The 22,750-nt window shown below is 47.0% G+C and overlaps 1 protein-coding gene across 3 annotated transcripts in view; it reads left to right on the top strand.

Annotated features, from left to right (window-relative positions):
* CPPED1 (calcineurin like phosphoesterase domain containing 1) overlaps positions 1-22,750 on the top strand; it is a 139,282-nt gene that overhangs the window by 92,645 nt on the left and 23,887 nt on the right. For all 3 annotated transcript variants that reach the window (XM_017890716.1, XM_017890717.1, XM_017890718.1), the window contains exon 3: positions 3,291-3,716. In XM_017890716.1, coding sequence (XP_017746205.1) covers positions 3,291-3,716 — 426 coding nt within the window. The remainder of the gene's footprint in view (positions 1-3,290; positions 3,717-22,750) is intronic.

Genomic DNA, 22,750 nt, shown 5'->3' with positions numbered 1-22,750 from the left:
ACCGAGACTCAGAGGAACCAAGGGACTTACCCAAGGCCGTGCAGCTCGTAAGGGGCAAGAGACCAACCCCGGGGCACACTCACTCCACCGCAGCGCTTGTGACTCTGTGCAAGAGGTATAGAAAGTGTTGGAAAAGCTACACAAGAAGGAGGCTCATCTCTTTTTATTATTATTTTTCAACAATAGATAAATAAATAAATAATTTTTTGAGACAGAATCTCACTCTGTTGTTGGAGTGCAGTGGCGCGGTCTCAGCTGCTCACTGAAACCTCCGCCTCCCGGGTTCAAGCGATTCTCCTGCCTCAGCCTCCCAAGTAGCTGGGATAACAGGTGTACGCCACCACGCCTGGCTAATTTTTCTATTTTTAGCAGAGATGGGGTTTCACCATGTTGGCCAGGTTGATCTTGAACTCTTGACCTCAAGTGATCTGCCCGCCTCGGCCTCCCAAAGTGCTGGGATTATAGGCATCAGTCACTACGCCCTGCCAAGAGGCTCATCTTTGCTGGAGGAAATTCAGGGAAGATGAGCTGCATGGTTTTGTTTTTGTTTTTGTTTTTGTTTTTTAACCGATTATTGGAGGATATTGGTGGTTTCCCCAAAAGCAGCATCCCTCTTTGTTTGGAAACACACATCATGTTACCGTATGTAATTCCCAGCTCTTCCTTGTTGGTTGCTTCCAGACAAGGTTTCCTTCTCAAGTAAGCCTTTCTTTTGAACTGCCCCTTCTTAACTTTTCTGTTTATGGTCATTAGGGATTCGGACATTTTCCATACCTGCCTCAGTTAGCAGGTGAAGGGCCATGATTAATGCCTTTGAAAACCAAGAACAGGGGATGCTCTGCACCCCAGTGTATTATAAAGTCCTCATCCTGTGTCTCAGGGCAGCCAAGGGAAGTCACCCTAAGAGCGAGGACCTTAGTTTGTGACCAGGACCCTGTAGACAGCACCCTGATCTGGACCACCAAGTTCAAATCCCTGCTCCTCCACTGGTGTCCAGAGGAAGTGAGTCGGGGCACACACAGCTCTGAGAACAGTGCCTGGCCTGTAGGAAGTGCTAGAAAGTATTGTCAGTGATCGAATGTCCCCAAATCCCCAAGTCAGTGTGAACAGAAAGAAGAGGAAGTAAGAGGGTCCGCTTTCAGGTCTTTGAGAAAATCCAGTGAGGAAAGTGGTGATGAATCAGCCTTGGACCACAAGGGTCTCTTTGAGCGAGTTTGTTGTGTTCAAAGCCACAAAGGACTTGTCATTCCTAAACTGGCATGGGAAAAGAACCAACCAATGGAGTCTTAGAGAGGATCATGTAAGTCAACACAGATGCCTACAGTCCGGGTCCGGCTAAAGAAGCAATGTCAATCAATGGCACCTTCGACGCAGACGGCAGGTGAACGAATCCCAGCACCTCCGAGAGAGAGGCCTCCTGGTTTCTGGTGCAGGCAGAACCTGCTTCTCCCTAAGGTTCCCTCCACTGGGCTTCAGGCCGTGCAGCCACCTTCCATCTCTGGGGGCCAGTGGAATGCGCTCAGGAAAGGCTGGCTGACCCCTGCAGCAGGAGCTGGGGTCCGAAGCCCAGTCTGCTCAGCCTTCAGTAGAAGCAGGTCCTGCCTGCTCCAGGGACCAAGAGTCCTCTCTTCCAGGGGTGCTGGGGGTTTGTCTGCAGTCCACGTTGGCCTCATGGCTGGTCTGAGTTGATCTAGGCTGGCCCTGGGGCCCCGAGTCCAAACATTCATTCCAGCCACCTGGCTGGCTTCCTCGATCTTCTTTAAGCCCTAGAACCATGGAGCCAAAACCTTTGAGTTCTTTTTTTTTTTTTCCAGTGAAAATTATACATAAGCGTGGGCAAAGGGAGGAAGGAAAGAAGGAAGGGAGAAGGGAAAGGAGGGAAGGAAGGGAGAGAGGCAAGGAAAGAAAGAAAGTAGTATTTAGGTTGGTGCAAAAGTAATTGTGATTTTTTGCCATTACTTTCAATGGCAAAAACTGCAATTACTTTTGCACCAGCCTCATATAAAGGTTTTAAACCAAATGTAAGACTCCCTCCCTCTCTCATTCTGTTTCCTGGATTTAACCAGAGTTAACAGTTTTCTTTGAATCTTGGGGGACATTTTATTCATAATACATGAATATATGTGAGGCTTTTAAAAATTTATGTTTGATTTTATTCCTCTGTGCCTTATATTATTAACTTACTTTATATTAAAGATCTTCTCATAGCGTTAATATAGATCGCCTGTTTCTTATCTTAATATTTATTTATTTCATTAGGTTTAACTATTTCAGTGAGATATTGAAATTCTGAACTCTTACACATCTAACAATGTAACTAAAAGTAAATGGCATGAACCTTGGTAGAATTACAAAAAGAGACAGATCAATCCACAGTTACAGTGACAACTTAACCAAGTCTCTCAGAAACAAATATACATCAACAGGCCAAAAGAAAAGGATAATGTCACAGAAAATTTGAACCACACCATTAATGAGTTTGATTGAGTGGAAATATGAGGAACTTGGTATTCAACAGTTAGAGAATGCATGTTCTGCTGGGCGCGGTGGCTCACGCCTGTAATCCCAGTCCTTTGGGAGGCTAAGGCAGAGATTCACTCTTGTTGCCCAGGCTGGAGTGCAATGGCTGATCTTGGCTCACTGCAACCTCCGCCTCCCGAGTTCAAGCGATTCTCCTGCCTCAGCCTCCCGAGTAGCTGGGATTACAGGCGCCCGCACCTATACCCAGCTAATTTTTGTATTTTTAGTAGAGATGGGGTTTCACCACGTTGTCCAGGCTGGTCTCGAACTCCTGACCTCAGGTGATCCACCCACCTGTGCTTCCCAAAGTGCTGGGATTACAGGTGTGAGCCACCACATCCAGCCTGATTTTCTTTTTATGAAGACAGGGGCCCACTATAGTGCCTAGGTTTGTCTCCGAATTCCTGGGCTCAAGTGATCCCTCCCACCTCACTCTCCCAAAGTGCTGGGATTACAGATGTGAGCCGCCGCACTTGGTCCACTAATATTTAATCTCAGAATTGACTTCACACCATCACTCAGCAACATGGGGCAGGGGGCCATGTAGTCATGGAATTTCTAAAGTGTCGTGGGGAAGGATGGGCAGAGGCCCCCATCGGACTTGTTGGTTTGCTTTTAGCACATGACTGCATTTTGCAGTTTCCATGTGCCAGGTCAAGTGGATTTCTAGATTACTCTCTCTTTTAATTTTATGTTAGTAAGTACTTAAGTTAGTCATTTCAAGTGAATAAGCCTCTGGCTGTCTCAGGACGTGACCCTCGCTCTTCCAGGGAAGCCGTGGCGGACGGAGCAGACGGAGGACCTGAAGCGAGTGCTCAGAACGGTGGACAGGGCAATCCCATTGGTCCTCGTCAGCGGCAACCACGACATCGGCAACGCCCCCTCGGCCGAGACCGTCGAGGAGTTCTGCCAAACTTGGGGAGACGACTACTTCAGCTTCTGGGTCGGGGGCGTCCTGTTCCTGGTCCTCAACTCCCAGTTCTACCAGAACCCCTCCAAGTGCCCCAGCCTGAAGCAGGCACAGGACCAGTGGCTGGACGAGCAGCTGAGCATCGCGAGGCAGCGGCACTGCCAGCATGCCATCGTCTTCCAGCACATCCCGCTGTTCCTGGAGAGCATTGACGAGGACGACGACGACTACTTCAACCTCAGCAAGCCCGCTCGGAAGAAGCTGGCAGACAAGTTCATCCACGCAGGTAGATGTCCCGGGCCACGGGTTTCAGGGAGGAAGGGCACTTCTAGAGAGGGCATTTCCAGATCCTTCTCCCGTCCCGCTGCAATGTGGCAAAAAGGGAGAGAAGACTAGGCTGGGAGTTCTGATCCCAGCTCTTGGACTTGCAGACTGCATGGCTGGCTACCTAATCCTCCTGCGCCTCAGTTTCCTCGTCTGTAAAACAGGAATAGTAATAGTAGCCCTCTTGCAGGATGGTTTCGAGGAGTAAATGAGAAAGGCCTCCAAGACATGGAGAACAGCCCGTAGCCTAAGTACTCAGTGTGCCATAGCTGCTCATAGTTGAAGATGGGGGTTCTGGAAGTGGCAGGAGGGGTTTATTGGGGGGAGGAGACCAGGTGGTGCAGGTGGGTGTGAATGTGGCTTGCATGTGCCTTAGGAGAAGGCAAGATGCCAGGGACATCTGCTTTCACTTCTCTGGGAAGCAGGCACCTTGCTCAAGGGCAGACGATCTTTAAGAGCCAAGCTTCCCTCCAGTATTCGTCAGCTGTGACCCAGGAAATCCTGGGATGTGACTTTAGTGGACAGTTCCTGGGGCCTGATCAGTTTTCCTCTGGCAAGGTGGATTAAGTTCTCTTCCAGAATCAGGAGAGAGTAATGGATTTAGTCCCATCTTTTGCCGCCAGTCATACGTGTAACACGCGTGCACACACAGAATGAAGACGCTCCATTTCTGGAGGTCACATCTCAGTTTCTGACGGCGCTCTGAGGCACTAGCCCAGCCACCTCCTTTATTTTTCTGGTAGCGCCTGCTATGGGCCTTTCAAGAGAAACAGTCTATTCTAGGTGGATTCCCTGGGTTACCAGTGACTTGGCAAATTCCAGTTTTGCCAACCATTGTGTCTCTTCTCTTTGTCCTCATTCTTCCTTTCACCAGGGCTTACTTTCTTTTCTTTCTTTTTTTCTTTTTCCTTTTTTTTTTTTGGAGACAAAGTCTTGTTCTGTTGCCCAGGCTGGAGTGCAGTGGCAAAATCTCGGCTCACTGCAACCACCGCCTCCCAGATTCCAGCGATTCTCATGCCTCAGCCTCCCAAGTAGCTGGGATTACAGACGCTGACCACCACGCCCGGCTAATTTTTGTACTTTTAGTAGAAATGGAGTTTCACCATGTTGGCCAGGCTGGTTCCAAACTCCTTGACCTCAAGTGATTTGCCTATGTTGGCTTCTCAAGGCCACAGGACGTGATCAGTTTTCCTCTGGTGAGGTGGATTAAGTTCTCCTCTAGAATCGGGAGAGAGGAACGGATTTAGTCCCATCTGGAATTACAGTGCTGGGATTACAGGTGTGAGCCACCACACCCAGCCGACACTTCCGTGTTTTCGAGACATTTTGCAAAAACCTCATATAATTGGAGACGTCTTCCAGCTGTTCCATGGAGATAAAGTTAGAAAACTTCTATTAAGGCCTTTGAAATTTCATGCCATGCTTCAGTTGGTGCAGAAAACTGTCTTGATGACAAGGAAAAAAAGCATCAGGATGGCATGCGCACCACCGTAGAGACTATTCTGTAACGGAGAATGAAGCCAGAGAGAACATTTAATGCCACGGAAGTGATTCCTTTCATATTCAATAGTGGGTTATTTTTGAGATGGAGTCCCGCTCTTGTCACCCAGGCTGGAGTGCAGTGGCACGATCTTGGCTCACTGCAACCTCGGTCTCCTGGGTTAAAGCAATTTTTCTGTCTCAGCCTGCTGAGTACCTGGGATTACAGGCGGCCGTCACCATGTCCTGCTAATTTTTGTATTTTCCGTAGAGGCAGGTTGGCCAGGTTTAGTTTCACCGTGTTGGCCAGGCTGGTCTTGAAACTCCTGACCTCAGGTGATCCACCCACCTCGGCCTTCCAAAACGCTGGGATTACAGGTGTGAGCCACCGCAGCCAGCCAGATCTAATGTTAGATGAGTAAAACCCATGACTGCCCTGAGTTCTTTGTTCTTGTCAACCACATTCCTGAGTGGTATGTAGTTCTGTGGTTTTCCCATTGTAGGACGGAGCACCCCCAGATATCGAGAAGACCCACAGCTCTAAATTTATTTTATTTATTTATTTATTGAAAGAGTCTTGCTCTGTCACCCAGACTGGAGTGCAGTGGTGTGATCATGGCTCACTGCAGCCTCGACCTCCTAGGCTTAAGCAATCTTCCCACCTCTACCTTCTGAGAAACTGGGACTATAGGCACATGCCACCGTGCCCAGCTAATTTTTAAATTATTTGTAGAAATGGGGTCTCACTGTGTTGCACCTGGCCGGGCTTGAATTCCTGGCCTCAAATGATCCCCTTGCCTTGGCCCCCAAAAGAGTTATAAATTACAAGTGTGAGCTCTAACAGAGCATCCTTGGGAGAAGCCTGTTGACCACCCACCAAGGGCCCTACAGGGTGGCATCGTATCCATGATGCCCCAGCCCCCTGCTCACTCAGAACTGCAACCCCTCAAGCTCAGGAACCAGAGCTGTTGGCAAACCACAGGCTGGTCTGTGTCTCCAGTTATGCCAGCTCCCAGAGACTGATAGCCACAACCAGAATGGCAGTTGATTCATTTAGGGCAAGACTGCAGCCCCAGCCTCTGCCCCAGCAGGGCTTTCTCTTCCCGTAGGCAGAGCTACATGGGAAGCCCAATTATAATCAGGAGGCTGCTTGGTAGGCGTGAGACAGAGCAGGGGGGTTAGTTTCCTTATTCCACTCTCAGTGACATCAGGCGCTGGAATCCAGTGGCTCCGTCTCCGGAGGAGCTCACTAGCTGAAGGCTCTTGGTCATTTCATGTCCCTTCAGTTGTCTCTGTAGCCTGTCCACTGTCTAATCTGGGTCCCAGCAGCAGCTCTGCACAGTGCTTCCTGCTCTGCTCTTGCCCATTCTAGTTCATTCTGCACCTAATAGCAAGATGGGCGTGTAACTGACTGCCCAGTGTGAGGCTTCCCTTCACCCCCAGGTCTGGCCCAGTTCCTCACTGCAGTGTCCAGGGCCCTTCTCAGTCACATCTGCCTTCCCCTCCAGCCGCTTCTGCTTCACCTGCCTAGGCCCACTCAGCAATTTTTTGTTGTTTGAGACAGAGTCTCACTCTGTCACCCAGGCTGTAGTGCAGTGGCATGATCTCGGGTCACTACAACCTCAACCTCCCGAGTTCGAGTGATTATCCTGCCTCAGCCTCCCGAGTAACTGGGATTACAGGCGCGCACCAACACGCCTGGCTCATATTTGCATTTTTAGTAGAGATGCGGTTTCACCATGTTGGCCAGGATGGTCTCGAACTCCTGACCTCAAGTGATCTGCCTGCCCCAGCCTCCCAAAGTGCTGGAATTATAGGTGTGAGCCACCATGCCTGGCCTCAGCATTTTTTTTTCTTGAGATGGGGTCTTACTGTGTCACTCAGGCTGGAGTGCAATGTTGTGATCATAGCTTACTGCAGCTCTGGATTCCTGGGCTCAAGTGATCCTTCCACCTCAGCCCCCCAAGTAGCTGAGACTACAATAGAGCACCACGATGCCTGGCTAATTTTTTATTTTTTGCAGAGATGGAAGGCTCACTGTGTTGCCCAGGCTGGTATCAAATTCCTGGCCTCAAGTGACCCTCCCGCCTGGGTATCCCAAAGCGCTGGGATTATAGGTGTGAGACACCACATCCCACCTCCCACTCAACTTTGACACCTTCTGTATAAGGCTCTCCCCTCCTCTGTGCCCCAAGTTCTTCAGCTTCTCTTATCCCAGCACTTGTCAAATGGATTTGCAAGTGTTGACTTGTCTGAATCCCCACTAAACTCCCAGCTCCCTGAGGGCAGGGACAGGGTTATATTCAGCTATGCAGTTGGGAGGCCTGGCTCTGATATTCGCTCATAATAAATGCTTTATCAGTATTTGTGGGATGAATGAATGAGTCAAAGCCTTTGAGCCAGGTGTGGGGGCTCACGCCTGTAATCCCAGCACTTTGGGAGGCCAAGGCAGGCGGATCACATGAAGTCAGGGGTTCGAGACCAGGCTGGCCAACAGGGCGAAACCCTGTCTCTACTAAAAGATACAATAATTAGCCAGGCCTGGTGGTGCCCACCTGTAATCCCAGCTACTCGGGAGGCTGAGGCAGAAGAATCACTTGAACCTGGGAGGTGGAGATTGCAATGAGCCGAGATTGCGCCTCTGCACTCCAGCCTGGGCGACAGGAGCATGTTCAGACCATCAAGTTCCCAACCCGTGGCCTCTGTGGCTTCGGTCTTAGGGAAGCCACTTGTGCCTCTCTCTACTCCGGTCCTTAGGCTGGCTCTCCGGGGTCACTCATCAGTCTGTCTCTCTCTTCCCAAGCATCCCCTCCCACTGCTTCCTCTAGGCAACACCTGCGGGTATACAAAGACACCTCTTCTTGGCCACTGGCCTAAGGGTCTTCACCCAAACCTGCTTCACAGAGAAGGCCAGAGATGAGGGCCCTTTCCGCAATTCCCTGTCAGTTTCCGCGGCCTGCCAAACCAGGCCCTTTGCTGAATGACCTTCCAAACGCAGAACAAATCTTAGGCAACATCAGAAAGAGATATGAGTCAGATGTGGATGCACTCTGCTGCAGGCAGAGAGACTTGCTGGGCTTGGAAGCTCAGGTAGGTGGACGCTCCTGGGGCCTCAGGTCACAACAACGTAATTGGAACTCATTTTGGAAAGCCAGAAGTTCAAGTGATATTTTGTAAAATTCATTAACTTAAAAGCTGGGATAAAATTGGGGGTGACGATGGCAGCTGGTATTTAATATTGCCTTTGGTTTTTTCTCCCCCCGTGGCAATATTATTCCCTACTGCTGTTTCAGTCTCATTTATCTCCTTGTGCTGAAATGCCAGTACTCAAAAATATGTCAAAAGCTCATCAGAATATCAGGGTAGCTTTTAATTATGATAATTGTGTTGTTATAAAATATCCTTTTAAAGAGCACGTCTCTCCCCAAACCACCGTGGAGGTAAAACCCAGCTTCCTTCCAGCAAGCTTAATGAATAATTCTGAATCATTGTGTGGGATGAATAAATGATTTAATAATGAGCATCAACAATCATCTCTCATTGTTGCATTAATTTTTAAAAGTGGGATGAGGTAAACGAGGAGGAGGGATGTCACTGTGCAGTGGACCACCGGGAGCAGAGGGGTGTGCTGTGTGAACCGAAGCCCGCCAGCCTCCAAGCTCAGGTTTCCCTAGAAACAGATGCATCCTATTTCTACTTTTGAAGCTCAGTAGAAAACCCTCTTTGTATGATAGAAAAACACTGTCAATAGCCGGTACAAATAAACAGTTATCAGGGCAGGATAGATATACCAGTGTGAAGTAGCACCTGTTATTTTCTGTCTTCGTTTTCCCTGCGTGAGGATAATCAATTTCATCACATCCAAGGGATGTAAAAATTGGTTTTCCCCTTAATTTGCCTAATACCTAGTTGGAGTAGCAAAGACAGATAGTAGATAGTGAAATCTTGGTTGAACCGGGACATTGTCTCTGTTCCTTATGCCTCTTTCAGCAGAGGGTTAATATGTGATCCATTTAATATGGATCCCAATTTAGAAACTCAGTCTTAAAAAACAAAAGCTAGCTCTTTAACTGACCATGTTTCCCTTGATGTCTCGATACCTTTTCTTTTTTTCCATTCTCAGCAGAGAGATTAGAACTGTGTATTAGAGAGCCCAGAGCAAATTTGGCAATTATGAAAAATTCCAATAAGTTGATCTTCCCTGCAAAAGTTAATGAGTCATTTCACAGAATTAAGAGTTTCATTTCTAGTATTTATGCTTTTTTAGAAAATGAGAGAGAGAGAAGATAAATCTTAGCCCATGGTTATAGTTTTAAGATTTCAAAGTTTTGGCCAGGCGCAGTAGCTCACACCTGTAATCCCAGCACTTTGGGAGGCCAGTGTGGGTGGATCGCTTCAAGTCAGGAATTCAAGACCAGCCTGGGCAACATGGTGAAGCCCCATCTCTACTAAAATACAGAAATTAGCCGGGCATGGTGGCGGGCACCTGTAGTCCCAGCTACTTGGGAGGCTGAGGCAGAAGAATTGCTTGAACCCTGGAGGTGGAGGTTGCAGTGAGCCAAGATTACGCCAGTGCGTGCCAGTGTGGGCAACAGAGCAAGACTCTGTCTCAAAAAAAAAAGTTCAAAGTTTTAAAGAACAAAAAGGTCAGGTTCCCAGAATCGACTTTACGGGAAAATAAAACATCAAATCCTGCTCTGACATCCTTTGAGTTGTATTGCAATCACTTGTTTAGATCCTGATTCCTCCAGGAAACAGAAGCCCAGCCTTATTCACCTCTGTAAGGCCAGCCCCTAGCCGAGAGTGTCATATAGTAGCTCCCCAATAAGTAAATAGTGGTTAATAGAATTGAATTAAGCATGATTCAAGTCTACTTATCAGCAGGTAATATCCGTATCACTGTGAATTAGTTTTCATGAACTGACTTTTTTATGGTGGTAGTGGGGGACAGAGTCTCACTCTGTCACCCACGCTGGAGTGCAGTGGCGCCATCTCCACTCACTGCAACATCCGCCTCCCAGGTTTCTCCTGCCTCAGCCTCCCAAGTAGCTGGGATTACAGGCGCACACCACCACGTCTGGCTAATTTTGTTATTTTTAGTAGAGACAGTTTCACTATATTGGCCAGCCTGGTCTTGAACTCCTGACCTCAAGTCGCTCACCTTGGCCTCCCAAAGTGCTAAGATTACAGGCATGAGCCATCACACCCAGCCCACAAGCTGACTTTTTTATGGGAAATGCTTCACCTAGAGGGGTCAATAGAACTTTTCTGTAAAGGGTCAGCTAGTAAACATTTTGGGCTTTGTGGCTCTATGGTCTCTGTAGCAACTACTCAACTCTGCCTTCATAATAAGAGAGCAGCCACAGACAGTGCATAAACAACAGGGTATGGCGGTGTTCCAGTAAAACTTTATTTACAGAAACAGGTGGTAGGCCTGCCGGTGATAATTTTCCAACTCTTGGCTTGGAGAAATGTTCCCATAACGGGGTGTCGCTCTTGTTCTCCCCAGAACCTTGTCCACATTCTGTCTGTGTCTAAGTCTAGGATGTATCTGACGACCCCATTGTGACAACTGCCTGACTCACGGAAGGGTCTGCCCAGAACAAGCCTCCTGAAGGTTCTCAGTGGAGGGCATGCCTGGGTGAGGCACATGTTCCCCTGAAGACCAGGATGTGATTTGGGGATGGAGTGTGGATAAGGGGGTCCATGGTACATGTAAGATGTCTAATAATTGGGTGATCAGCTTCACATGCATTAGAAAAAAATAGAACTATCTTATCAATTTAAAGAAAATGATTGAATGATCACGTGAGCTCAGGAGTTCGAGACCAGCCTGGCCAACATGGAGAAACCCCATCTCTACTAAAAATACAAAAATTAACCAAGTGTGGTGGCATGCATCTGTAGTCCTAGCTACTTGGGAGGCTAAGGCAGGACATTGGCTTGAACCTGGGAAGTGGAGGTTACAGTGAGCTGAGATCGTGCCACTGCACTCCAGCCTGGGTGACAGAGCAAGACTCTGACTCAAAAAGTAAAAAAAGAAAAAATAAAGAAAATGATTGAGTAAATAATAGTATGAGTACTGTGCAGATAAGGCAAAACTTGGGGATTTGTACAGGGGAAATTAGTGTCTGGGCTGGTGGGCGGGGGGTCCTGTAACCTGGCAGGTGAACAAACAGGATTTGGCTTCCTAAGTTACTTGAGGTAAGTCACTAAACATTACTCTGCCTTAGTTTTCTCACTTATAAAATGAGGGTACTCACCCCAACCTTGTCGAGTTGGTGTATCCCTTAAGGGGAGTCGTATATAAAATCAAAAAGACAAGTCAGGCCAGGCGCAGCAGCTCACACCTGTAATCCCAGCACTTTGGCAGGCCGAGGCGGGTGGATCACCTGAGGTCAGGAGTTCGAGACCAGCCTGGCCAACATGGTGAAACCCCCATCTCTACTAAAAATACAAAAAATTAGCCAGGTGTGGTGGTGAGCGCCTGTAATCCCAGCTACTTGGGAGGCTGAGGCACGAGAATCGCTTGAACCCAGGAGGCAGAGGTTGCAGTGAGCCAAGATCACGCCACTGCACTCCAGCCTGGGTGACTGAGTGACACTCCATCTCAAAAAAAAAAAAAAAGCAAGTCACTTAGCACCATGTCTGGCTCATAGTGAGCACTCAGTAAGGGTGTGTTTCTTGTTCTGTGTGATCCCGAACCGTTTGGGGAACCCACAGCAGGTGACTGTGCTTTATCCATTAGCTAGACCAGCATGCTTCTCATCCCTGGGGTGCTGGCGTCCTTCTTGCAGGGGTTCGTGAGAATCTCCAGGACAGGCAGGCCTGGTTTGGGGACATGCCTGCTGCCTGCTGATATAGCTGTGTAGATTTGAAAGGGAAATAGTGATCAACTCTGTTCAAAATTCAAGCTATAAGAACTAAAGCTGGACAAAATTCTCTTGGCTCCTGGGATGTGCGGGAAGATAGACAGCTACAGCCAGTCTGAGATTTTTCAGGGTAGATGAGGAATGCATGCTACTTTTAATTTTAACAAAAGGGGTACTGGTTTAAAAGGATGGTAATCATTGAAGTAGATGAAAATTCTTACGGAATTTAGTGATAAAATTTGATCCTTTGTTTATTTTCAAAGCACACGCCTGTTTCAAAAGAAAAACCTTTAGACAAATTAAAGTTCACAGTTTAGTTGAGCAAAGAATGATTCGTAAATCCAGGCAGACCCTTAACCAGAATAGAGGCTCAGAAAGACTCCAGCACAGCCAAATGGTGAGAGACTTGTGGACAGAAAGAGGAAAGTGACCTATGGAAATCGGAAGTGAGATACAAAAACAGCCAAATTGGTTACAACTCAGCATTTGTCTTATTTGAACACAGTTGACTTATTTGAACTGTTGACTGCCTGTGATTGGCCAAAACCAGAGATTGGCAAGAGTATGTTCTATTCTGTTTACACATCCATTCACTATGTATACAGAGAAACCTTTGGCTGAAATTAAAATGTGTAAGAAGGCTGGGCATGGTGGCTCACACCTGTAATCCCAGCACTTTGGGAGACCGAAGCAGGAGGATCACTTGAGCCTAAGAGTTCAAGACCAGCCCAGGCAACATAGTGAGACTCCATCTTTACCAAAAAGAATTTTTTTTTTTAACTAACCAGGCATAATGGTATGCACAGGTGGTCTCAGCTACTCAGAAGGCTGAGGTGGGAGGATTGGTTCAGCCCCAGAAGCCAAGGCTGCAGTAAGCTATGATTGCACCACTGTACTCCATCCTGGGCAACCGAGCAAGACCCTGTTTCAAAAAAATACGTAAATAAAAATAAAGTATGTAAGGAGGCAGCTTGAGCCTCAATTTAATTTAACATACCTCACCAATTAAGTGTTAGTAGATACACCTTTGAATGTTTAGTTTCATATTTTTTTTCCAAATATAACAGACCTGTCCATAGGGCAGTGACAACCATGTTACGGTGCCCTCCCATTTAAAATGAATTTTTTAGGCTGAGCGTGGTGGCTCACGCCTATAATACCAGCCCTTTGGGAGGGCGAGGTGGGCGGATCACCTGAGGTCAGCAGTTCATGACCAGCGTGGTCAACATGGTGAAACCCCATCTCTACTAAAAATATAAAAATTAGCGGGATGTGGTGGCACGCACCTGTAATCACAGCTACTCCGGAAGCTGAAGCAGGAGAGTCACTTGAATCTAGGAGGCGGAGGTTGCAGTGAGCAGGGATCGTGCCACTGCACTCTAGCCTGGGCAACAAGAGCGAAACTCCGTTTCAAAAAAAAAAAAAGATTTTTTAAAAACCATCTCACACTCATGCCCCCGCCCTACCCCCCCCCACTTTTTTTAAAGCATCTATAGAATCCAGAGTTTGTGGGGCCTTATCAGTTTGAGGAAGTTTTCCCTTTTTGTTTTATTTCCTAAGATTTAGTCTTGAATTCATTTTCCCATGTTTAGCCTATTTTTTAGGTTCTGATCAGTTCACCGTAAAACATCGCATGCTAGTCATTTAATGTCTGATTCTCATTCTCTATAAACCTAGATAAAAGACCAACTGCCAAAGCTACATCTGGTATGAAGTGATAGATTAGATTTCTCACTTTGGAGGTATCCTTAACAGTTGGGCTAATTAAAGTTGAAATCAAGTCCCAATGGTAAATATTTATAAATTGAGAATCTGGCATGTGTAAATGTATGCTGCTGATTCCTGAAGTTAAATCAACGTTTATCCATTCAGCAAATAGCATGGGTCTCATGCTAGGCACTGAGGACAGAGGGATGAACGAAACAAACAAGTTTCTTCTCTGAGGCTGTGGATTGCTCTTCAACTAAAATGTTTGGGTTTTCTGTTCTTTTGTTTTTTGTGAGAGGGTCTCACTCTGTCACCCAGGCTGGAGTGCAGTGGCGCAATCTCAGCTTACTGCAACCTCCACCTCCCGGGTTCAAGTGATTCTCCTGCCTCAGCCTCCCAAGTAGCTGGAACTACAGGCACCCGCCACCACACTTGGCTAATTTTTGTATTTTTAGAAGCTATAGGGTTTCACCATGTTGGCCAGGCTGGTCTCTTAACTCCTGACCTCAGGTGACCCGCCCACCTGAGCCCCTCCTAAAGTGCTGGGATTATAGGCATGAGGCAACACAGCCGGCCAACTACAAATGATTTAATTTTTTCATTCCATCACAACATTGGAAAAAGGAGCCCCCAGTGCATGGGAAACAGCAGTGTCTGTTGAAGTTTATGAAGTCAAAATATTATATCTTCTCTTTTGAGGTCATGTTTCAAAAATAGCAATTAGTGTCATTTTGAAATCAGCAGTGAGATTATTTGTAAAATTCCAATATCCCCAGCTCAGTGAAACGCTCATTCTGTCTACTAGTTCAAGTTATTTTTTTATTTACTGCACTTGCATTGACATTTTCTGTAACTAATTTCCCACAGTGTAAGTACAAATCTACAATGTTGCTTTGTAAAATAAGCTAAAAAATGCTTAATTTCATTGCCTTTTAAATTTTACTTTAAAATGTTTGCATATTAATTGATTGATTTGAAAAAAAAAAAAAAAAAAAAAAAAAAGCATGGCCAGGCATGGTGACTCACCCCTGTAATTCCAGCACTTTAGGAAGCCGAGGTGGGCGGGTCGCTTGAGCCCAGGAGTTCAAGACCAGCCTAGGCAACATGTTGAAATGCTGTCTCTACCAAAAAAAAAAAAAAAAAAAAAAACACAACAAATGAGTCCAGGCATTGTGGTGCACGCCTGTGGTCCCAGCTACACAGGAGGCTGAGGTGGGAGGATCGTTTGAGCCTGGAAGGTTGAAGCTACAGTGATCCATGATTGCACCACTGCACTCCAGCCTGGGTGACAGAGTGAGACTCCTTCTCCAAAAGCAAATACCACTCATTTAGGTGAAGCCCCCTGGGTGCCAGACACTGTCCTGTGAGCCCCTGTGTCAGGACCTTAAAGGTGCTTTCTCCAGGTCTTCGGCACAGGTGTGGAAACTGAGCACGTGAGTTGTAAGGAGCAGAGGCCCTCTAACTCTTGAGTCTATTTTAAATTTCACAGGCGTAGTAAGAGGAAAGGAAATCTTTTTTCTCACACGTCTCCGTTCTGTAAGCACTATGCTGTGTGCAGTTGGAGTCCAGGTGAGGGCGCTGTTCCCTGCAGTAACATTGTCCAGATGGAAGGGGCCACGTCAGGCAGGTGTGATGTTCCTTCAGCCACTGAGCCTCCTCTGGGACCGCCCTGCCGAGGGTGGGGGCCCTGTGCTGTGTGCTCTGTCTCCCTGGGGACTGTGATATTCTCTGATCTCACTCCTCCATTATGCCACTGAAGGCACCTAATAGAGCAATTTCTCTTCCAAAAAATGCAGATGAACAGGCTTCTTGAGAGCCATGGTCAATGTTCACTTTTATTTTTATTCACATTATTTTCAGCGGCTGCTCCCACGGTGTGGCAAACCTACACCACAACCCCACAAGGTACTGGTATTTTTTCCGTTTCGCCGACAAACAAATTCAGGTCCTAGAGGCGGAGTCATTCATTCGGGTCACAAAGCTACGAAGCAAGTGCAGTGATAGCTACGGGTTTTGTGGGGATCAGATGAAATAATCCAGTATCTTGAGACAGTGTCTGACTCCCGGTAGGTGTTCAGTGATGGTGAACTTCTATTCTTATCATTATCATCATTATTATTGAAAAATATTTTCAATGACTGGACATGAAAAGGATGTGTAAGGGACACAATTTCTGATTTTCCTTTCATTGGTACCCCGACCCACTGCTGAGTGTTGCCAGAGTGGGAACGGAAGTCTTCCTGGCAGTGTTTCTTCTGTCACTCCCCTATTCACCACACTAGGGTCCCCTGTCCCCAAGATGGCTCTCTGAAGCACCACCAGCAGGTACTAAAAAGCACCTTCCTCGAGGGTCTGTGTGACTCCATTGGTCATTTAAAACGCAATAGACATGGCCAGGCACAGTGGCTCATGCCTGTAATCCTAGCACTTTAGGAGGCTGAGGCAGGCAGATCACTTGAGGTCAGGAGTTCGAGACTAGCCTGGCCAGCACGATGAAACCCCATGGCTACTAAAAATTTAAAAATTATCCAGGCGTGGTGGTGTGTGCCTTTAATCCTAGCTACTCGAGAGGCTGAGGCAGGAGAATGTCGCTTGAACCCAGGAGGCGGAGGTTGCAGTGAGCTGAGATCACGCCACTAGCCTGGGTGACAGAGTGAGACTACATCTCGAAGGGAGGGAGGGAGGGAGGAAGGAAGGAAGGAAGGAAGGAAGGAAGGAAGGAAGGAAACACATGCACACAGAGGACACTATACTTGTAAAATAGTAATAATGACTACTTAATAAATAGTACACCCCAGGGACTCTTCTTCTGATTTTGTAGACAAGGAAATTGCTGCTCAGGGAGACAAATCGGATTCCCCAGCATCGCCCAGCTGCGAAGTAGTGGGTGACACTAATGCTTGGGGCCTGGGCAGTGACCCTGGGTCCTGTGTTCTCAACAACATTGCTGTTGGGTGCCCCAGAGCGTGTTGATGAGCAGAATGCACCATGGGCATGGGTGTTGGTGGCAAGTAGAGAGGAGCTGGGACACCTGTGTGGGGCAGAGTCCCACCTGCTCACCCTCCTGCCCATTCTTCACCTGCTCCTCTCCACGGGCTGCCTCAGGAAAGGAGCTGTGCAGCGACCACAGAGGCTCAGCACGGGGATGTCCAAAAGGGATCTGCCAAGTAAGGGTCCCTGGAGCCCACTCAGCATAGAATACAAGGGCGCGGAATTCTCCTTTGGCCTCCACAAGCAGGAATTTTTCTTTCATAGTAAGCCTCTACGTTTATCCATTCATCTTGAGTATGTGAATTGTGCCTTCTGCAGACAAAGATGCTCTTGATGGTGTCTCTCTCTCTCTCTCTCTCTCTCTCCCCTTCCTTCCTTCCTTCCTTCTTTCCTTTTTTCCTTCCTTCCTTCCTTCCTTCCTTCCTTCCTTCTTTCCTTCCTTCCTTCCTTCCTTCTTTCCTTCTTTCTTTTTTTCTTTCTTTTCTTTCTTTTTGGTAGAAACTGGGTCTCACTGTTTTGCCCGAGCTGGTTGCAAACTTCTGAGCTCAAGCAATCTACCTTCCTCAGCTTCCCAAAGTACTGGGATTACAGGCATGAGCCACCACACCTCACCTTTTTTTCTTTCTTTCTTTCTTGAGATGGAGTCTCGCGCTATTGCCCAGGCTGAAGTGCAGGGGCATGACCTCAGCTCACTGCAAACTCCGCCTCCCAGGTTCAAGTGATTCTCCTGCCTCAGCCTCCCAGGTTCAAGTGATTCTCCTGCCTCAGCTTCCCGAGTAGCCAGGACTATGGTTGCTCCCCACCATGCCCCGCTAATTTTCGTATTTTCAATAAAGACTGGGTTTCTCCATGTTGCCCAGGTTGGTGTGGAACACCTGAGCTCAAGCAGTCTGCCTGCCTTGGCCTCCCAAAGTGCTGTGGTTATGCGTGTGAGCCACCACACCTGGCCTTCTTGATGGTGTCTTTCATGAAACAGGAAGGGATCTGTGCACACCCCCGCAGACTCTGGCCAGCCCCTCACGGGTTCAAGCCCAGGAGGGCTCATTATCTAAAGATCATGGCCGCCAAAAAAAAGCTCACTTAAAATGCAGACCGCAGCTACAGAAAACGGCAATAAAATAAAAATAAAGGTTGGTTTGAGACATTGTCTTGAGAAAGGAGACAAAGTATGGCAATCAGTTAATTTCAGCTTGTATTCGATGAAATGGTTGTTACTGCCGGTACGCACCAACTCACAATGAACGGAAAAGAAGGCAAGTGTCGACTTGGTTTCCTTGGAGTAAATGGTCTGAAAAAATTCTTTGACAGCATCCTGTACTTTACATTTGACATTGGCAGCAGCATCACTGAGGGTTATTTTCAGATTTCATCAGTCTTCCTAAGGGTCTGTTTCTGAATCCATCAGTAATCTGATGATTGGCTTCTCAGGAGCTAATGTGGGCAGGTGTGTTCGCTCCATGAGAGCCTTATTTGCTAATGACTTCCCCAGTGTCGTTTTCTTCGGCTTTGTGAAATCCCGCACCTTTAGTGTCATTTGTGGTCTCACATACAGGTGCACTCTGGTTGCACAGCTTGGGGGATTGGGGGTGGTGGCTTGGTTTATAAGCCGTCCATTTATGAACAGTTTCTTGTTAATGAGAAATGCTGGCTGGGTGTGGTGGCTCTCACCTGTAATCCCAGTGATTTGGGAGGCCAAGGTGGGAGGATCAGTTGAGGCCAGGAGTTTGAGACCAGCCTGGGTGACATAACAAGACCCCATCTCTACTGAATATACTTTTTTTTTGAACTGGAGTCTCACTCTGTCGCCCAGGCTGGAGTGCGGTGGCGCGATCTCTGCTCACTGCAAGCTCCGCCCCCTGGGTTCGCGCCATTCTCCTGCCTCAGCCCCCTGAGTAGCTGGGACTACAGGCACCCACCACCACGCCGGCTCGGCTAATTTTTTTGTATTTTTAGTAGAGATGGGGTTTCACCATGTTAGCCAGGATCGTCTCGATCTCCTGACCTCGTGATCGCCCGCCTCAGCCTCCCAAAGTGCTGGGATTACAGGCGTGAGCCCCTGCACCCAGCTCAGAATATACTTTTTTAATTAGCCAGGCGTGGTGCTGCGCACCTGTAGTCCTAGTTACTCGGGAGGCTGAGGTGGGAGGATCTCTTGAACCCAGAATTTCGAGGTTGCAGTGAGCCAAGATCGCACCACTGAACTCCAGCCTCAAGGACACAGTGAGACCCTGTCTCTTTAAAAAAAAAAAAAAAAAAAAAAAAGAAGCCCTCTTTTCATATAGCTGATCATATATGAATGAGCATTTAGGAAGCATAAGATTATGTCATACAAAGCATTATCTCATGTCATTAAAAACTCAGACCACAGCTCATTGTACTCTGTAGACATTGCACATTCATTAAACTCTTGTCATTGTTGGACACTGAGGCTGTTTCCACTTGTTCTCTGTCATGCATAACACCATCCTCAACTTCATGCATAAACAGACCCAAATCTTAACATAAAGATACTTGTGCATTTTCATATTTGTGGAACAAATGCCTGCAATCAGTCTTAGTAAGGCCACATGTGTGTCGTGTTTTGCTGAAGAGATGTAGCATTCTGACTGGAGCTTTTGACATTGGGGTCAGGTATTTTGCTTCGTGTTATATTCATCTTTACGTCTTTTAACATTGACGGCACATGTTCTCTGCGTGTTTCCACGTGTTCCTTGGAGACAAGGGGAACACATGAGGTGGAGTAAGTATCAGCCCTGCCCTCCAGAAGCTCAGAGCCTTGGAGAAAAGTCAGGAAAGAAACCAGAGAATGACACTGAAGACGTGGAGTGGGGGCCGGGAATGATAAATCACACCTGTGATCCTAGCACTTTGAGAGGCCGAGGCGGCAGATCACCCGAGGTCCAGAGTTGGAGACCAGCCTGACCAACATGGCAAAACCCTGTGTCTACTAAAAATACAAAAGTTAGCCGGGAGTGGTGGCAGGTGCCTGTAATCCTAGCTACTTGGGAAGCAGCTGAGGCAAGAGAATAGTCACTTGAACCCAGGAGGAGGTGGAGGTTCCAATGAGCCAAGATCGTGCCACTGCACCCCAGCCTGGGTGACAGAGCAAGACTCCATCTCAAAAAAAAAAAACTCCTGCAGTAGGATTCCAGGACACTTTAGAGTTGTTTCTTATTACTTAAATTTCTCTCCCCATAAATCACATGTGAAGATGTGCAAGTACTTTGCTTGCTACCTATTGGATAGGGGTGTGGTTTCTCTTAAGATTGTATGAGCGTGGTGGTTCGCACCTGTAGTCCCATCTACCCCGAAGGCTGAGACAGGAGAATCACCTGAGCCTTGGGTGGTCAAGGCTGCTGTGAACCGTGATCGCACCACTGCACTCTAGCCTGGGAGAGAAGAGTAAGACCCTGTCTCAAAAAAAAAAAAAAAAAAAATAGTGTGAGTTGCGTGGCACCTGCTGCCCTTGTGACTTTCATGTTAGTGATTTTCCATTCCTCCTTGCTTCTTCTCTCCTTGCTTCATTCTGTTATTGTTCCTTTAATTTATAACAACCTTTACGTTATTACTGTCTTCATAAAATCACTCTGTTAAGTGTCTGCTTTGGGGGCATCTGTTCAATTAATTGAGTATAAATTTGGGGATTGCCTACTGTATGCAAAGCCCAAAGAAAGCTTTTTTATGTGGTTAATCCATCAATACACAGGACCATTGTGACCTGGTGCCTCTCTTTCCTGTATTCCAGTCAGGGTTGTGGAATAACCATTTTCTTGCTTACTACAACTTCAGCCTCCCGAGTAGCTGGGATTACAGGTGCCCACCACCATGCCTAGCTAGTTTTTGTATTTTTAGTAGAGATGGGGTTTCACCATGTTGGCCAGGCTGGTCTTAGATTCCTGACCTCAAGTGATCTGCCTACCTCAGCCTCCCAAAGTGCTGGGATTACAGGTGTGCCTGACCTAGGAATAGCCATTCTTAATCTTGTTGAGGTCACTGACACTATGGCCAGATCCCTGGCCAGGCCCTATCCCAAGAAGGTGCACATTGCTTAAAGGTAAAGCTAAGACCCCCTGGTACAGCATGTAGCAGTTAAAGGGGACTTGGGATATCATTGTAATATTTCATTTCTTTTTTAAAAAAATGTAAAGGCAGATCTTGCAAGATGTTAATATTTATTATCTCTGGATGGTGACATTATGAATGTTACATTATTCTTTTGTACTTACTGTATCTTTTAAATTTCTCAAAGCATGAAAAAAGAATATTATAAGAAGGATCCCTGTAGTGGAGTGAGTATAGGTCAAGAGTTGGCAAATGGTTTCTGTAAAGGGCCTGATTAAATAGTTTAGGTTTTGTGGGACAAGAGGCAAAATTGAGGATATGATACAGGTACTTACATAGTCCTAAATGCAGCCATTTATGATAGAAATGTAAGAAGCATTCTTAGCTCACAGGCCCCATCAGAAAGCGGACAATGGGCTTTAGTTTGCCAACCCCTGGTGTAGGTACTGAATCAGTTACCACTGATGCTTGTATTTAAGGGTCATAGTTACAGAGCCATCAGTCCTTTTCAAAAAAAAATATACCACTTTACATTTTCCGCACTTAAATCTCTTCAGCCACAGGTAAAAGGCCACAATCTAAATCAAAGGGAGGAAGAGATTGTCTTTGTTTTCAGTTGCCAACATTTTGGGTGTTTTAGTAACTGATACTCTGCCTCTCATGTCTGTCGTCTGGTTCTCACTTCCGAATTGCCTCCAAGTTGTCACACAGACATGGCAACAGGGTTACTAAGCCACCTTTCCTGTCCCAGCGTCCTCCCCTCTCTGTGTGTGCCTTGGTCCTACTGAAGGCCAGAGGGTTGGAAAAGCAATTTCACAGGAGTAAAAACGGTATGAGAAGCTTATTGAGAAAACTGTATTCTAATGAAGTCTCACTGAATCCCACCCTGACAAGGAAACGCTCTGCGGCCTCTCGGACAACAGGAGAACTCTGTTACTTTGTAGGAGTTTCCAAAGGCCAACTTACATAGTGTTTGTTCACAAATTGATTCTTGGACATGGTGGCTCATGCCTCTAGTCCCAGCTCCTGGGGAAGCTGAGGGAGGAAGATCACTTGAGCCCAGGAGTTCATGACCAGCCTGGGCAAGATAGCAAGACCCCATCTCAAAAATAAACATATACAATTAATAAACAAGCAGTCTTCAAAACAAATGGATTACTGGCCACCCCAAAAGGAGAGTGACTGTTCTAACAAGTATAGGATAGTATGAGTAGCATCAGTTCCTTTGGGCTGTACAGAACAGGAAACTCCCATCACCCAGCTCAGAGAATAAGGAAGTTCTTTGGACAGAGGGCCACAGGTGGCTCAGGCGTTTGGCCTGGCTGAATGCATGAGCAGGATCTCTCTGCACACCTGCTGTGCTTCTCCCTGTCGTGACCCGTTCCTTAGGCTGGACCTGTCAGCTGGCTTATGCACTTCTGCACGTCACATTAACACTTGACAACCCCAGAGGAGGAAAGGGGGACTGTTTACAAGAAGCATAACCTTTCTCAGATGCCCCGGTGACTTCTCCCAAATCTCCGTACCCAGACCTGGGCTCCTGCCTAGACCCCAAGTGGCCGTGGGAGGAGAATTGTCACAGCTGCGTCCATCCTGGTTTGGGGAATGAAGTTGGTGGTCTCCCTGAGCAGGACACTGCCCAGAACAAAATCAGGAGGAAAAGGGAGGGTGTGGATATTGAGAGGCAACCAGCACTGTCTCCAAAGGCAAGAAAGAAAAATCCCTTGTCCACACTTTATTTCAAACACAGTCTCAAGAAGCATCGGTCCCCGGTGTACAATAGTGAGTGTGCCAGGAGTTGAAACGCATTACGCCTGAAACTCACAACAGCCTCCTGAGGCTATTATTGTTACTATTATTATTATTATTATTATTTTATTTATTT

Source organism: Rhinopithecus bieti, unplaced genomic scaffold, assembly GCF_001698545.2.
Source record: "Rhinopithecus bieti isolate Rb0 unplaced genomic scaffold, ASM169854v2 scaffold_19459, whole genome shotgun sequence".
Classification (NCBI taxonomy): domain Eukaryota; kingdom Metazoa; phylum Chordata; class Mammalia; order Primates; family Cercopithecidae; genus Rhinopithecus; species Rhinopithecus bieti.
Note: the sequence above shows the minus strand (reverse complement) of the source record. Positions and strands in the feature narration are given on the sequence as shown.